Source organism: Triturus cristatus, chromosome 3_1 (assembly GCF_964204655.1).
Source record: "Triturus cristatus chromosome 3_1, aTriCri1.1, whole genome shotgun sequence".
In the NCBI taxonomy this organism is placed as follows: Eukaryota; Metazoa; Chordata; class Amphibia; order Caudata; family Salamandridae; genus Triturus; species Triturus cristatus.
In genome coordinates, this window is record NC_140583.1 from 453,680,517 (window position 1) to 453,697,251 (window position 16,735).

At 44.8% G+C, this 16,735-nt stretch overlaps 1 protein-coding gene across 2 annotated transcripts in view; it reads right to left on the minus strand.

Annotated features, from left to right (window-relative positions):
- Positions 1-4,944: 4,944 nt before the first annotated feature.
- LOC146860396 (glycine amidinotransferase, mitochondrial) overlaps positions 4,945-16,735 on the minus strand; it is a 204,402-nt gene continuing 192,611 nt past the window's right edge. For both annotated transcript variants that reach the window (XM_085644262.1, XM_085644261.1), the window contains exon 9: positions 4,945-6,697. In XM_085644262.1, the coding sequence (XP_085500388.1) occupies positions 6,585-6,697 (113 nt within the window). In that variant the 3' untranslated portion in view covers positions 4,945-6,584. The remainder of the gene's footprint in view (positions 6,698-16,735) is intronic.

Consider the following 16,735-nt stretch of genomic DNA (forward strand, 5'->3'; position numbering starts at 1 on the left):
TTTAAATCTGGCATTGCTGTTGTTTTCTTGTTCTCTGTTGGCTGTTGCTCCTGTGGTAACTTCCTTGTAGTCCAGAGGCAGCAGCGCCTAACTACAGTTTGACTCCGCTTCCCGGCACTTAATTCCCTGCAGTGTGCCATCTGTTGTTTACCCCTCCCTGACTGACGTGTGAGATCCTGCCGTCAAATGTAAGCTCCGGTTGTGGTTGGGGGCGTGGCCCCCCTCTTCTCCCTCCTCGCCTTGTTTAATATCCTGCTCATGCAGTCTCCTTTGCTTCATCTGAACTCTTTTGTTAGCCGCTGTTCAGAGGCAGTTTTGTCCCGCTTTCTTTTGTTGCTGCTTTGAGTGTTTCATTAGCCCTCCGTCGTTTATTACTTGCCCCAGGGCACTCTCCCTTCCATCCCTCCAGGAAGGCACAAGATACTGCTGAAACATGCGATTACAGTCTCGGTGCCAGCGCCACCGTCCAGATGCTCAGCGCTGTTATTGGTAGGCACTGGTACCTTCGGCACGTGGCGGGGGGGGAGGGGAGGGCGCTGCCCAGGTGCCCCAAGGCCACCGCCAGGAGTCCCAGAAGAATGATTTGCAATTTTAATGGAAACAAACACGATCATTCGCGGTCTTTCACTAGAGTGATTTATACGGTTTAATTCCTCCTGTTTAACAAAACATCGTGTCACCAACATGGAAACATCGCTCGCGTATATAATAAAAGTAAAGAATGTTCTGAAAAGCTGCATGAGTCACAAATATGTTAACTGAGCTCTCACTTTGTCAGTTGTTCCATTTCTTGGACACGAAGGACGCTGTGTTCATCTTTAAGCGGGTTTTAAAAATTGTTCAAGTCTGAGGAGCGAACTCGGAAGAACGGCTGTCCCCTGTCTGGAAGAGGTGCTGACCTGTCAAACCACACCTGCCTTTGTTTACCAAGGACTGGATTGACCATAATGACTGCTATAAAACAACTACCGTATTGAAAAGAAGGACTTTCAAAGAAATACTTTACCAAAAGGAGTGCACAGAGGAAAGTATTTTTTTTAATAGTAATTTATCCCCTCAGTATGTTGGATCATCTGCTGCGTTATAATACTCCAAAAGCACTTATGCTGCGTAGAGCTTTGCCTGTGCTGGGAGTCTCTGAAGGACCTATACTCAGGGACACTGGCATTATGCGCAGAGGAGGGCCAAATTATGCGTCAGGGTTGAGTAAATTATGCAGCACCGAAAGTCAAATTATGAAGAATAATGCGGTACATTTTGCGATAGTATTTCTACCTTATTTTGAACATTTTACACTTATTAACACAGTCTGGGCGTTGATTGCACCTCATTAGTACTGGTCTAACACTCAAATATAGCAGTAAGCGACGTAAATTGTACCAGTCAGCCTTAGCAAAGGGTCTTCAGCTGCGCAATAACACATTGCTGTGTATTTTATAACTTTTGAACCATTTGAGCTAGAAGCAATCTTTTTTGTCAAAATATACAGATTATTCAGAATATGAAGGATTATGTGGCTTGTGAAAAATGCGTTGGCCTCACAATCCCAAATTCCAGTGGCCCTGCATATGCTATGAAGAGGTATACTCTGTCAGTCTCTGAAGGCCCTGTGCAACAAAGAGTTCTGCTATGACAATCTCGAAAAGGCCTATGCTATAAAGAGCTGTTCCCTGAAAGCCGCTGAGGGGTCTATGCTTTGCAGAGCTTTGCTCTGGCAGTCTATGAAAGGCCTAAACTGCCACAGGCTGTGCTCTATATGTCTCTGAAGGGTCTACGCAATGCAGAGCTGTGGTCTGACAGGTTCTAAAGGGCCTATGCTGTCATGAGTTATGCTCAGACAATCCCTAATGGGACTATGCTGCCTTGTGTTATGCTCTGACAGTCTCTGAAGGGCCTATGATGCCATGCTTTATGCTCTTCCCCGTCTGTGAAGGGCTTATGCTTTCTTGTGTAATGTCCTGATAGTCTCTGATCAGCAGTCTACGATGGGCCTATGTTGCCTTATGTTATGGTCTGACAGGGTATGCCGCCATGTGCTATTCCCTGACAGTCTCTGGAGGGGCTACGCTGCCATATGCTATGCTCTGTAAGGCCTATGCTGCTGTGTGTTATGTTTTGACATTCTCTAAAGGACCCATGCTGTCGTGTTGTGCTCTGACAGTCTCTGAAGAGCCTATGCTACCATCTGTTATGCCCTGACAGTATCTGAAAGGACTTATGCTGCCATGTCTTCAAGTCTCTGAAGGGAGTTGTGTTGCCCTGTGTTATGCTATGAATGTCTCGAAGGGCATATGCTGCGAAGGGCCGTGCTCTGCCCGTCTCTGAAGGGCCAATGCTGCTTCATGTTATGCTCTGACTGTCTTTCAAGGGCCTTTGCTGCCGTGTGTTATACTCATAAGGGTCCATTCCGTGAAGAGCTGTAGGCTGGCAGTCTCTGCAGGCCCATGGTGCCCTGTGTATGCTCTGGCAGTCTCTGATGAGTCTATGCAGCCTTGTGTTATACTGTGAGACTCTGAAGGGCCTATGCTGCCTTATGTTCTGACTGTCCTTGAAGGGCCTATGCTGCATTGTGTTAGTCTCTTAAGGGTCTATTCTGCGAAGAGCTGTGGGCTTGCAGTCTCTGAAGGCCCTATGGTGCCATGTGTATGCTCTGACAATCTCTGACGGGCATATGCTGCCTTGTGTTATGCTATGACAGTTTCTGAAGAGCCTATACTGCCAGGTGCATTGTTCCGACAGTCTCTGCGGGGCTTATGTTGTGCAGAGTCCTAACAGCCTCTGAAGGCATCCATGCTACAAAATGCTGTCCTCTTCCAAATGACAACAAAAAGGTTTGTTTGATACAACAGCGGTTCTGGACGGCCAATCGTTCACTCGTGGTCTTCAGGAGCCCCGAGACTCTTCCCTCGCCGGCAGTCTTCCGTATTTGCATGCCCTCCCACTGCGTACCTGACAGCCACAATGTTTGCTTTCACATGCGTGCACTCCACATCCAAATGTACACAATGCCGGCACCTTCCGGGCGTTCCGCTGGCACCTCTGCAGAGCTCACCAGTGTCTAGGAGAGGCTGAAACCCGGAGGGCAGATATCTGGTCCCCTGGTGTTACGTCACAATATTACTCTGCATTTAATGAAGCTTCTCAGTGCTATGCTAATGCCTTTGTAGTGCTTCACACTCTCCTTCTGTCATCATTCTCAAAGTGCTGTAAATAACACCCACGTCCTGCGCACTTTCTGTCTGGAATGCGTTAATGGCGCCTCAGTATCTTGCAGGTCAGAGGCCCCCCTCAATAACAAGCTTGGCTTAGGGTTGCGCCACTTTTCAGTGGCCATGCGATCGGAGCGATCTCTTGGAGCAATCCTTCCAGACCTTACACAGGGGTATTCTGGGACTTTCCCCTATATAGCTGGTGTCAAGAGCATAGGGCTGTAAGTCGCCTTCTTTGCGCCGCGGTATCTAGTGAGGCGCTTTCATCACTAGGCGCTATTCACTAATTGGTTTTTGACATTATAAGTGGTTTCTGTAATAAAAGGCACAGGATCCGATGTCCAAAGTTAATTTATTGTCATTATCAGTGGTTTCTGTAATAAAAGGCACAGGATCCCATGTCCAAAGTTAATTTATTGTCATTATCAGTGGTTTCTGTAATAAAAGGCACTGGATCCGATGTCCAAAGTTAATTTAGGAGTGACTCTTTTATGTAGGATTAAATTACTCTTGTGTAAATTGCACAGTATTTACAAAAGGTTACGGGTAGGAATTGTCTCTTAAGTTTTCGTTTATTAGTCCCTTGAGGGTGGGCATTCAGAGTGGTGCATCAGAGAAGAGTTTGGGAAAATTCCATTCAGATGTCGTTCATACACTCTCAGGTGTAACGGGAGCTCCTTGGCGTTCCCGCTCCGGCCTTCTCCCAGCTTGCCTGATGGGTCTTGTTGCAGCCCCAGAGCGTCCCGGACTCCTTTTCTGTTTGACAGGTCACCTGGGTGGGTCTCAATATCCTTGCCTTCACTGGGCTGTTTGCCAGAGCAAGAAGCTCACATGTCCATCTTTGCCTGCGGTCAGGCCCAGGGGCGGCTGGTGACATTTGAAAATGGCAGGGCGTAAAAGTGCTGGAGGAGTGCCCCGTCGGTGTCGAGCGAGCAAGCAAAGTAGCAAAGAAAGAAATACTGGGGATAATGGTCCCGAAGAATGAACTACTGCTCTAGCGCGGAAGGAGGGGGAGGCAGCTGTCAGCAGCGGGAGAACTGAATAAAATTAAAACAAAAACTTACCTGACCGCCTCTGCTCCTGATCTGCGTTGGCGCCTCTGCCCCCTTCAAACCGGAACACCACGTCAGCACTGGAGTGGCAACCCCTCAGCCAATCCTGGCGCTGCTGCAGCGCCAGGATTGGCTGAGGGCACAGCTTACGCTACGCCCGCCGCCTGTCCATTAGGATACCGAGGGGCTCCTAATGGGCATGCGCAAGGCAGTAAAAAGCCAAGTACGCATGACTGGGCACGGGCTAAAAATTACCCTCCATGCCCACTCATGCGCACTTGTGCTGCAGTGCTGCCTTTCCCTGGCATGTCTGACAATGCATGTCAGTCAACATGACGCCGGACCGCCCACGGTCCGACGTCATGGTGACTGACATGCATTGTCAGTTCTCCCGACCCTCGGCGTCTCGGAACTTAAGTAAACTAAGTTCAGAGACACCGAGGAAGGAGCTGCAGACGTGGGCGGGTGCGGGGCGGGGGGGCAATGCCCCAATGGACGCACCGCGCCTGGTCAGGCCTCTTCTCAGTCTCTAAAGCTTTAGACCTAATGCTGTCTGCTGCCATCTTGAAAGAGGAATGTTAACCCGTGCAGCCTCATTACAGCATTTTTCCATTTCAACCACCTCCTGGAAGGTTTAATATGATGCTTTATGAACTGCAAATCTATGTGATTCATAACGAATGTTACAAGTTCGAAAAACAGGTTTATTAGCACATAAAGTCCCTTATCAAACAGAAATTCACAAATTTTCATTCAGAAGACATTTTTCACATTGGATTTCCAACATTTTTGGGTATCGTCCTGGCACAATATGTCTAAAATTTGTGAATTTGGCTCGAAGAGCATTTATTTTTGCTGAGTTCATAGCGATTACAATATTTCTACTTCATAAAAGGTCTATATAAGAGAAATGTTAGAAATCATCTTAATGAAAAAGGAAATGTCATGTAAAAACGTAATTACAAAATAATTCATCTAAGAATGATCTCAACCATACACAAAACGATTTCAAAAGCGGTCTTGAGAAAATAAAATAAGAAAAGGTCTCGCAACTTTCCCCCTCAGTAGGGTCTCCATGGCAGGGGCGGCTGGTGACATTTGAAAATGGTGATGCGTAAAAGTGCTGGAGAAGTGCCCCGTCGGTGTCGAGCGAGCAAGCAAAGTAGCAAAGAAAGAAATACTGGGGATAATGGTCCCGAAGAATGAACTACTGCTCTAGCGCGGAAGGAGGGGGAGGCAGCTGCCAGCAGTGGGAGAACTTAATAAAATTAAAACAAAAACTTACCTGACCGCCTCTCTACTCCTGGTCCGCGTTGGCACCTCTGCCCCCTTCAAACTGGAACACCACATCAGCACTGGAGTGGCAACCCCTCAGCCAATCCTGGCGCTGCTACAGCGCCAGGATTGGCTGAGGGCACAGCTTACGCTACGCCCGCCGCCTGCCCATTAGGAGACAGAGGGGCTCCTAATGTGCATGCGCAAGGCAGTTAGAACACGAGTACGCATGACTGGGCACGGGCTAAAAATTACTCTCCATGCCCACTCATGCGCACTTGTGCTGCAGTGCTGCCTTTCCCTGGCTTGTCTGACAATGCATGTCAGTCAACATGACGCCGGACGGCCCACGGTCATGCTGATTGACATGCATTGTCAGTTCTCCCCACCCTCGGCGTCTCTGAACTTAAGTAAACTAAGTTCAGAGACACCGAGGAGGGAGCTGCGGGCACGGGCGGGTGCGGGGGCGGGAGGACAACGCCCCAACGCCCCAATGGACGCACCACGCCTGCTCCATGGTCCTGCTAATCCAAAAATATGTCTTCTACAAAGATGAGCATAAAAAATGTTTTTGTTTAAAACTTTTTTTTATGTAACAAAAGAGCGGTCAATTAGTAGAATACCCCTGAAAAAAATGCGAGAAACAAACTTTCATTTTAAGCTGCCTTTTTTTTTCTTAGATTAAATAGAGATAGATGGATTAGGCTGGTGGCAATATTATTCTTGCCCCCCCCTCCCCAACAACCCTGGCCTAAAGTACACTATTGTCAAGTTGTTTATTGCAAATCCCAAAGCAGCTTCATGTAAATAGGAAGGATTTCAAGAGGCCAGCCAGGGGACCTTCCGTGCTGGCAAAGGAATACTTTCAGTCCAACAGTCCAATTTGCATAAAATGAATATGTGGTCAGAGAATGAGAGCTGGAGACCATTGAAGTGGCAGCATTGCTCATGCATTACAGAGTCCATGCATCTGGCGAGGGGAAACTCGCTTTTCCTTTTCCAAGATGATACGTGTAGGCTGAAATCGCTGATGCTTATCTAGCAGTGCCTAGTTAAAATAGGACTCCAGGGTGCCCCGGCGACGGATGTCACAGGTCCAGCAATGGAAGCCTCCTCCCAATGAATTAGCATGACGGATATTCACTTTGATGGTGGATATACCTGTGCAAAATAAAACGAAAAAAGTGAGTGTTTGTGGACATTTACTGTACAGATATTTAAAAAGCTGTCTATTTCTATCACATGTAGCATGTACGGGTGTACAAAATTTGTGTAATTAAGTGAAATTTAGGCACAACCACACACGATTACGCAAAATACAATCCGTCATCTAATGCCATATTTCATCACAAAATGAGCCCTCGCATCAATTATTGAAGACACATTTTGCATAAAACCTAGCATGAAAAAGTGACACAAGCAACATTCTGAGCTAGCCATTCATTTTATTCCAGCATGGTAAGGGTACAATTTTGCCGCGAACTGTGCATAAATAGGCAATGTGGCATAATTTTGCGAAGTCAAAATTCCAGAATTTTGCTAATTGTGCCAGAATAAATGAAATTTCAACTAGGCCTAGTAGCAAGCACTTTGCATGATTCTAGTAGGTATCATGAAATATTTGTGAAATGTACAAATCGCATTATTTAACAGAATACCTTCTAAACAAGCTGGAATGCCAAATGTTGGTGATTAGTACTGATGCACAACTGAGTAAAATGGGCTGTTTTCTACAACGCTGGAAGCCCCCTTAAAGAGTGGCTGTTGCAGGTCACTGTTTCCCTGGTAATTTTGGAAATACCCTCACACCAGACAGTGGGTATTCTCATACTACTGACTCCTTCCTACCCTGGAAACAATCATGGATTTACCCCTGCCATGGTGTAAAAAGTGATGCACTACTCCCATAATTGGTGGGCTAGTAGGTAAAATGTTAAATTTTTCCTGTGAAGTAAAAAAAGGAAAACAGAAATGCAGCAATGCACAAAAGCAAGGTGACGCTCCTCTGCCCTTAGAAGGAAAAGGACGGTCGTTCTTTACTCAGAGCGATACACAGCCAAAGATTTCCTCACAGGAGAGTACAATGGAGATGGAAAGCTGCAGTTGTACTACACTACTAACAGATGTCCTCAGAGAAGATGGAGGACAGAAATTGTACTAGAGGGAAGACAGGTATGCTCTCGTAAAATTGTAATGTAACTGGGGGAGAAAACTGGAGCTACACTTGTGGTAAATAATTTTCCTTTACCTGGACTTAATTTGATACAGAAACATAATTAAATAGCTCAGTAAAATGAGAGGCAGAATCCGTGGTATTAGAGGTTCGGAATGGGCTTTATTCCAATGATCGATTATAATCGGTTGCTCCAAGTTCCATCACCACGGAGGTTCAGGAAGTGAAGTACATACTTTATTGACAAGAAGTAACCTTTATAGTACATACATTACAATGAAGCGAATGCAATAGGCGTAACAATTGATAAGGAAAATGACGATTTATCTGCGTAACCAAAAAATGGGTGTAATAAGGAGTAAAAAGGAACATAATTGGTTATGATGTCACATATAGGTGGATCTATAAGATAATACTTGGCATAGATGCGCGCGCAGCAGTATGACGTGTGATTGACGTGCAACTAGGGGGTGAAGGGGACTTGACATTTAGCTCTACATGTGGAGACAAAAAGTCTGGGGGGTCAAGTCAACCTAATCCCAAATCATATCTAACATCCTATGTTTAAAGAACTATGTTATCCACAAAAGAAGGACTCTCGGACAGAATCTATTCTATACTGACTGTGCGTGCGTGTACAAGCGTCTAAGTGTCTACACTGAAAGCGAGGGGGTAGGAATATTCCATGGTAACAGGGCTATGAATTACTTGCATGAGGACAGAGAAGTCGAGCCTTTTGCTCGGTAGCTGGAAGAATGTTTACTTAAACTACTAGACAGGAATGCATCGGCTGAGGGGGAAGCAGATAACTCGAAGGCGAAATACAGTTCTTGGCAGAGAATAGGCTGATGTCAGGCTTCGTGAGCCGCGCAGAGAATGAGACAAAGTTCATGGTCACAGATGCAGGCTCGAACTGGAGTTTTCAGAGGCAGAAAGCAAGAGGAGTTTGATGACAGAATCAGGGCCTACTTGCCTGGACTGTAAAATGGCATAAGTGAACCATATAAAGCCGGTGGCCTTTCATATTTAGGAATGGAATATCCGGCCTATTCATGGCGGATCTGACAGAGGGCATGTTGACGGTGGACGCACATGTATTTGCGTCTTCATAACTGGAACTGGAGGGAACATACATGTACTTGTGACATGCACATAGAACCGTTGGGGTCCAAGATAGGGGACATAACTGATCGGAAAAATCCATATTTCCACATTCCCTCCTTGTCCCCTACTTGCCCGTTAAGAGATATCAATCTTCATCAATCCATTGATCTGTTCATATAACATCATTTGTTCTTCTTTCTTCTTCCGGGACGAACGAAATCTTGGTGGTGGAATACACGATGTGGTACACAGACCACAAATCGCTGGTCCACATTGCAGACATAGACAGCAACTGAATAGTATGAGAAGGCCAATACCTAGGAAGGATAAAACTCTCCATCCCCAGGCTGATATCACACTCCAAAACCAACTGGACCAAGTCCAAGTGCCTGGGTTCTGGTGTATCTGGTTTACAATCTTATGAAGGCGAGTGATGGCTTTATATACAGATGGCGAATTTTCTGGTATGAATACGCAGCAGCTTGATCCGATGACCCTACAAGCTCCGCCCCTATCAGCCAGGATGACGTCAAGAACAAGACGATTTTGAAGCACAACAATCCGCATAGCAGACTGCTCTTCCGTTAAATTGCCTAAGGCGGAAATAGTCTCATTCACTACTGCTTCAAGGGTTCTAGTTAATCTACGTATCAGTTTACTATTAGTAACAGTACCTATATAAGGAAAGATGCCTTTATTGAAATCTGTGTATTTTTCCCATGCTGTTTCAGTGTAATCGACAATTGGGAGATCTCTCCGCTCTCTGTTGTGTACTAAATGAATATTTCTGTAATAATCAGGAGGAGCTAGGAAAACAGGTGGCAAAAGGAATGCAATGTAGCAGGTACCATCCCAGTCTAGAGGTAGACGCATATATGCAGTCTGACCACATATAAAGTAGGAGTGGCGATAAGCTCTAAATGAAGATTTGCCTCGATCACTGAATTCTACTATAGTAGTGCATTTACTATGGCCCATATGTATGGAACCAACCTTTCTTACACATAATTCACCCTTCGCTGGGAATACTGACATGGTGGGCAAGACTAGTTCAACTTCGGATACGACATTTAGAATCATGAGATTAGGTGTAAAATTACCTAATCCATATACTTCATTTTCTAGATCAGTTCCTGTTCTCTTGGGGCGACCCTCCTTGTCAGGGTAGCAGACCTTGAGTAAAACTAGGTTCAGATTTCCCCATACCCAATGATCTTGGTAAACTGCTGTGTCTGAGTCTATGGAATTGATTAAACTAAACCATGCTCCACAGGATCCATTATGTGTAAACGGATGTGGAAAGAAAGGCAGGACTCCTTCATAATTCTGATAGGGAGGGAGTCGGCCACACACCCAACAATTAGTGGCATTACTAGTCTGATGGGAATGATGTAACATACTAATGAAAGTGTTATTGCGCAGCGCAAGTCTATAAGACAATTCATGCGGAGGTAAGTCACTAAAAGAATGTTCAGCAGTAACATTATAAACATGTCTAGAAATAGGGTAATATATGTGCAACAATATGCTTGCAGTAATTATTAAAAGACTCAAGAAAAACAAGATTATTAATGTCACTATGCAATGGCTACGCAGTGATTTACAATACGCCTGTCGTTTCATCATTTTTCGCGACTGTCCATGATTCAGGTCTAGAGGATACATGTCAGAGACAGATTCAACCGCTTCACCTAGGAGAGGACTTAAACAATCAAATCGTCTGACGTTCTAGGCCTCAATTTAACTTTATAGAGTTCGGTTTCAGTCTTTTCAACCAAAGGAAGTTTTGAATCAGTCTGTGAGGGAGTGCAGGGCACAATGTCTATATCCGAGGATTGTCCATGAAATTTCTTGATATGACTTGAATGAATCCAGCCCTTGCGGCCCTCGATCTTCACGGCTGTTCTTGTGGTCAGCAGAACCAACTTGGGTGTCTTCCACCTGGGCTCCAGCTGAGTCTTTCGGTCGAAATTTTTCACAAACACGAAATCACCCGGAACTACGTCATGGGGTTTCACCTCAGTGTTGTCGGGAAATGCTGCAGCAACCTGTGAACGACAAGATTGTAGTGCAGACATCAAGGAAGCCAAGTAATCTGTCAGCATTTTACAGTCAATATCAGTTATTTTGCGTGGTATGGGCGTCCCCCACATATTTGGTGGTCTGCCGAAGATCACCTCATGCGGGGATAGCCCTGTTCGAGAGTGTGCTACCATTCTCATGTAAAAGAGTGCAACTGGTAATGCTACTATCCAGTCGACACCTTTCTCTCTGCATATTTTGGACAGTCTGATTTTCAGTATCTGATTATGTCTTTCTACGAGACCTGCTGCCTCGGGGTGTCGAACACAGTGGAATTTCCACTGATATCCTAGCAGAAGTGAAACATGTTTCATTAATTCGGATGAGAACGGCTGGCCGTTATCTGAGTAGACAACACGTGGTAAACCGTATCGTGGGAAGAATTCTCGAACCAACTGTTTGGCAGTAGTCGGGGCGGTGTAATCTGAAACCGGGTATGCCTCCGTCCAACGGGACAGAGCGCAGACAACTACGAGAACATATTTGAATCCTCGACATCGTTCCATCTGGATATAATCCATCTGGAGGACTTCAAAAGGGTGGTCAGGAGGATGAAATCCACCCTGTTCTACGGGAACGCTTTTTCCTGGGTTGAACTGGCAACAGATCATACAGGTACGGACCTTTTGTTTGGCTGCTGCTCGTAAATGTTTATTGAACCAAATGTGTTGAATGCTGTCTAGCATAGCTTTTTCTCCTAGATGCGCTGGACTATGTATAGTGTTAATTATAACTTGGACCATTGAATCAGGAAGGAACCATACAGACTTTTCCTTCATCATCCATCCTTGGTCCGTTTGGATCCCTCCTAATTCAGTCCATTTCTTTATTTCGTCTGGTGTAGCATGTGTCTGTATGTCAATTACGTCAAGGGTAGGATCTTTAATTGTCATACAATGTGTCGGTGTCGGGACTATTGTCTTTGTCATGTCGGGGGTTTGAGTTTGAGCAGTCTGTTTAGCTGTTCTGTCGGCTAGATCATTGCCTTGGGAAATGATATCAGTAACCTTCGTATGAGCCTTACATTTCATAATTGATATTGCAGTGGGTAGATGTATGTATTGCATCTAATAAGGCATGAATGAGGGGTCCGTGCTGAATGTGGGCACCGTGGGAAGTTAAATAACCTCTCTCTCGCCACAGCACGCCGAAGTCATGTACAACTCCGAATGCATAACGTGAATCAGTGTATATGTTGACTTTTTTTATTTGTGGCTTGAATACAGGCTTGTGTCAGAGCGATGAGCTCTGCGGCTTGAGCTGACAAAGTATTTATACGATTAGTTTCAATGACTTCAGTATCTGTGGTGACTGCGTAAGCAGCCACTAACTCTCCTGTACTTGTTCTCATACATGAACCATCTACATACAACGTCAGGTCTGGATCTGACAATGGGACATCTGTCAAGTCTTGTCTGGGTTTTGTCGTTATAGTAATAACTTCAGTACAGTCATGAGCTAGTGGGTCTGTTCCGGTTACTGGCAAAAGTGTGGCAGGATTCAATGTGTTACAGCGTCTGATTTCTATATGTGGCTGAAACAATGTAAGTTCATACCCTGTAAGTCGCGCTATAGTCAAGTGTTGTGTTTGCGTTCTATTTACAAGGACCTCTACTGTGTGTGGTACTTGAACTGTCAATGGATGTCCTAACACTATGGCATCGCTTTGTCTGATTGCTAAAGCTGTCGCTGCTACTGATTTCAGGCATGCAGGCAAAGCCTGAGCTACTGGATCTAATGTACTAGAAAAATAAGCACATGGTTTGTGTGCTCCTGCTTGTTCCTGTGTGAGTACTGACAAGGCAGTACCTTCGCGTTCTGTAACAAAAAGTGTAAACTGTTTTCTGTAACATGGTGTTGCTAAAACAGGTGCTTGACATAAAGCTTTCTTTAGGCTTTCAAAAGCTTGTGTATGTTCTTGAGTCCAAGGGAGAACAGTCGATGTGGCTGCCTCCTGTGTTGTCAACTGAATGAGTGGTTTTGCTAGAAATGCATACTGAGGGATCCACTGCCTACAATATGAAGTGAGGCCTATGAAAGCCCGTACCTCCTTTTGTGTCTTGGGTATTGGCATGTTAGCTATTAACTGAATGCGGTCGGGTGTAAGCTGCCTTCCCTCCTTGGACAGCGAGTGTCCAAGATAAACAACTCGCTGGACACAGAATTGCAGCTTAGAAGGGGACACCTTGTGCCCCTTTTCGGCTAGAAATTGTAAAACTGTCAGTGATGCTTTTTCACATTCCGGTTCGCTTCTCGCGGTGATCAGCAGATCATCGACGTATTGAAGCAGAGCAGTGTTAACTGGCATGTGGATACTATCGAGTTCTCGTTTCAGTGCTTGGCTATAGATGCTGGGGCTTTCTGTAAATCCTGGAGGTGCGCGTGAGAATTTAAAGCTACGTCCATTTAAACTAAATCCGAACAAATATTGGCTTTCCGGATCTATTGGGACGCTGAAAAAGGCATTCTTGAGATCAATTACAGTAAAGAATGTTGCTTCGGAATCAATAGCTGTCAGTAATGACGAGATATCTGGGACCACAGGAAATTGTGGCACAATGCATTTGTTTAACTCGCGCAGATCAATAACCAATCGATATACTGGCGGGGCCTTAGGATCTGTTCGTTTAAGAATCGGAATTATCGGTGAATTACATACATTGGAGTCTGTTTCTACAACTACTCCTTGGGCAATAAGCTCGTCAATGATTTGTAGTAAAGCCACTACAGCATCTGGTGGTAACTTGTATTGTCGCATTCGTGGTAGCACCACTCCTGCCTTTAATGAGACTCTATATGGTGTAATATTCATGCAACCAACATCAGTAGGGCCTCGTGCCCATAGACGTGTAGGTAAAGTCTGCAGTCGGGGATCCATGTCTCTAGACACATAGTGACCTTTAAAATCACGTAAAAACAACCTTACTCCTTCCGGAGAACAACATATTATGGCTCCTAGAGCTTTCAATGTTTTTATTCCTAGCAAGTTTTCTGGACATGATTTAGTAAGCAATAAATCTGTAGTTCGGGTCAGAGGTCCTATCGTAAGTGGCAGAGGTTGTGACACTTCATTAACAATAGGTTTTCCTGAAAAACCAAGGGAAATATTCTGTGAGCCTGAGAGGGGTGCCCCTGGAACTTCACTACGTTTTATAGTTGTTCGACTTGCCCCTGTATCGAGTAAAAATTTCCTATCTTGGCCTAATAATTCACTATGTACATAAGGTCCTTCTTGATCTACAGGAATCTCGATAAGGGGTAAATCAACTTCCCTCTCTAGGCTAGTTCATGCGTAACGCTGATACTCAGGATATTCATACTGTGCGGTCTGATACATTTGTCGTGTTGTTGTCTGTGTGGCAGCAACAGGCAACGGTGGTGCAGCTGGCACAAACTGTATTGGCTGTTGTGCGGCTGGCATGGCCTGGGCATGCTGCAGAGCTCCTTGTTCATTCTGCTCTTGTCTAAATGGCCGTGGTCTTTCTTGTGTTTTACCTATGGCGATATTATGTTTTAAAACTGGACAATCGTGTACATAATGACCTGGCTTTTTACAATAATTGCATGTCCCTTTTACAGGTCCTGCTGAATCGGAATGTGTCATACCCTTTTTATGTCCTTCAGCTGGAACTGTCTGGGAAACTAACATTTTCATTTTCGTGTCTTTCATGCGTCTGTGTTCATGTTCTTGTTCCTCTCTAATTCTATTGTGATGGTACTGTAACATTTGTAACATTTGTGATGGAGTGTTACCTTGCCAGGTACTCTCGAATTTTAATACTCTATTCTTTACTGGTGGCAGGGCATTTTCTACTAATTTTGTTACAAACAGATGTGGGTATGATTCGCTACTTGCTTTTATGCCACTATTTATACCAAAACATTTTTCAAATCGGGCATAGTAATCACTAGTGTCTTCATCTTGCTTCTGTTTACAGGCTGAAATTGTACCCCAATCTTCCTTTTTCGTAGTTAATAAACGTGGCAGTACCTGTACTAATAAACCTGGCAGTGCTTTAGTTTTATCCCCAAGTCCTGCTCCTGCAGTTCGGGCCTTTTCTTCCGCTTCTAACACTGACCATTCTATCTTTTGGTCTCCTACCTCCCACTCTTTTTCCTTGAGTTTCTCATAAATACCAGCAGGCATCAATACCTTTAATATTGTCATAATGTCGGGATAGGTATACTCTCCCATGAGTAACATGTCTTTAATTTCTCGGTGAAAACCCGCTGGATCTTTGTCATGACTGGGTACCACTTTCTTCATTTGTAACAATTCTATTTTCGATATGGGCGTATATACAAATACGCGCTTGAACTCGTTGTCCTCGCCTTTTATTGGGTGCACTTCTCGTAAGGGATTCTGTCTATCCATGTGATACGTGGTTCTTTCCTTGACGGGCAATGAGACATGCTCTGCGCATACAAAAAGAATATACTGCTTTCTTGATTCTAGAATTTCTTTAATTAATTTAGTACCTGCACCTCTCCATTTATTCATAAGCAATTCAGTCAGTATGTCAGGTAAGGGACCAGGGTCCGAATGCTGACTTCGATATAGTATAATGAGTTGTTGAATCATATAAATCCCAGCTAACCTCTGTTCATCTGGGGTAAGATTCAAAAATGTGCGTACTACTGTATCATCACTATATTTTCCGGGACTGTCCACCCAATGGACAGCTGCCCTGGCTAAATCTTGTTCATCCATAGAATCGAGAAAATGATAACCCCTTCGTTCTCGGAGTAGTTTGTCGGCGGTTTGGAACGAATGCTCGTTAGACCTTATATTAACTATAGGTATTTGGAAATTCCTGTTATTATCTGGACATATCGGACGTATTGAGTCAGTAAGACGTCTATTATTATTACAAGATCTTCCTCTACCTACATAGGCTATGGTGTCTGACTGTCCTGTGGGCAGTCCTGACCCTTCTTCCTCGCTTTGTTCGAACTCGTCTACCTCTAATCTCTCTTCGTGTAGGCGTTCTATTTCTTTACGGATCTTTCGGCACATGGCTATTATACAATTTTGTTTATCATGTCTCCCTTCTGATATATTCTGGCTCCATCTTGTAAGAATTTGCATTGCTTCCGGGTCTACCCCCGGTCGGTCTTGATTTCTGATCACACAGTTTATGAGGAAACGTAACAGTTCCCCCTGTATCTCTACTTTCTGGTATTCCATAGCTCTGTTAATACATTCTGGATCTCGCCCTGTTTGGACAAAATGATATATTTTATCTAGATGCGCAGTCATTCCTGGTAACTTTCCTAAATACACTGCGGCTCGTCTGATACGCAATGATGCCAGGGTCATTTCGTCCTCTTTACCGGGCACAGGGTCATATCTGCAATCTATAAGAAGTTCCTTCAGCGTACGGGCACTTATGAGTTTGGGTGTACGTGAATGTGCTGACTCTTGAAAAGTAAGTTTATTTATTCTGGGTGGCGTAGAAAAGATATTGGTAGCACCTCCCGTGGCCCCATCTGGGGTGTCGGGTGTGAAAGGATTCGTCGAACGTGACACAGCAACTACAGGTGTGGACACAGCTATAGAAGTAGCTGTAGGAGCGGATGCAGAAACAGATGTGCTTGCCAGAACTTGTGACTCGATTTGTTGCTGTAGGGATACGGGTGCTGGATCTTGGCGTTGGACCTCCCTGGTATGCGGTCTATGCGGGGCGGAATTAGCATATTCGGGAGCTGCGTCATCTAAATATGAGGAAAGAAAAACATCTTCTGCGGTTCTAGGATGCCCCTTAGGATGTACCTTTATTGGGAACAATGGGGGTGGCAAGTCTTTCGGTATTTCTGGAGTAGCCTTAGGTAATCCTTCG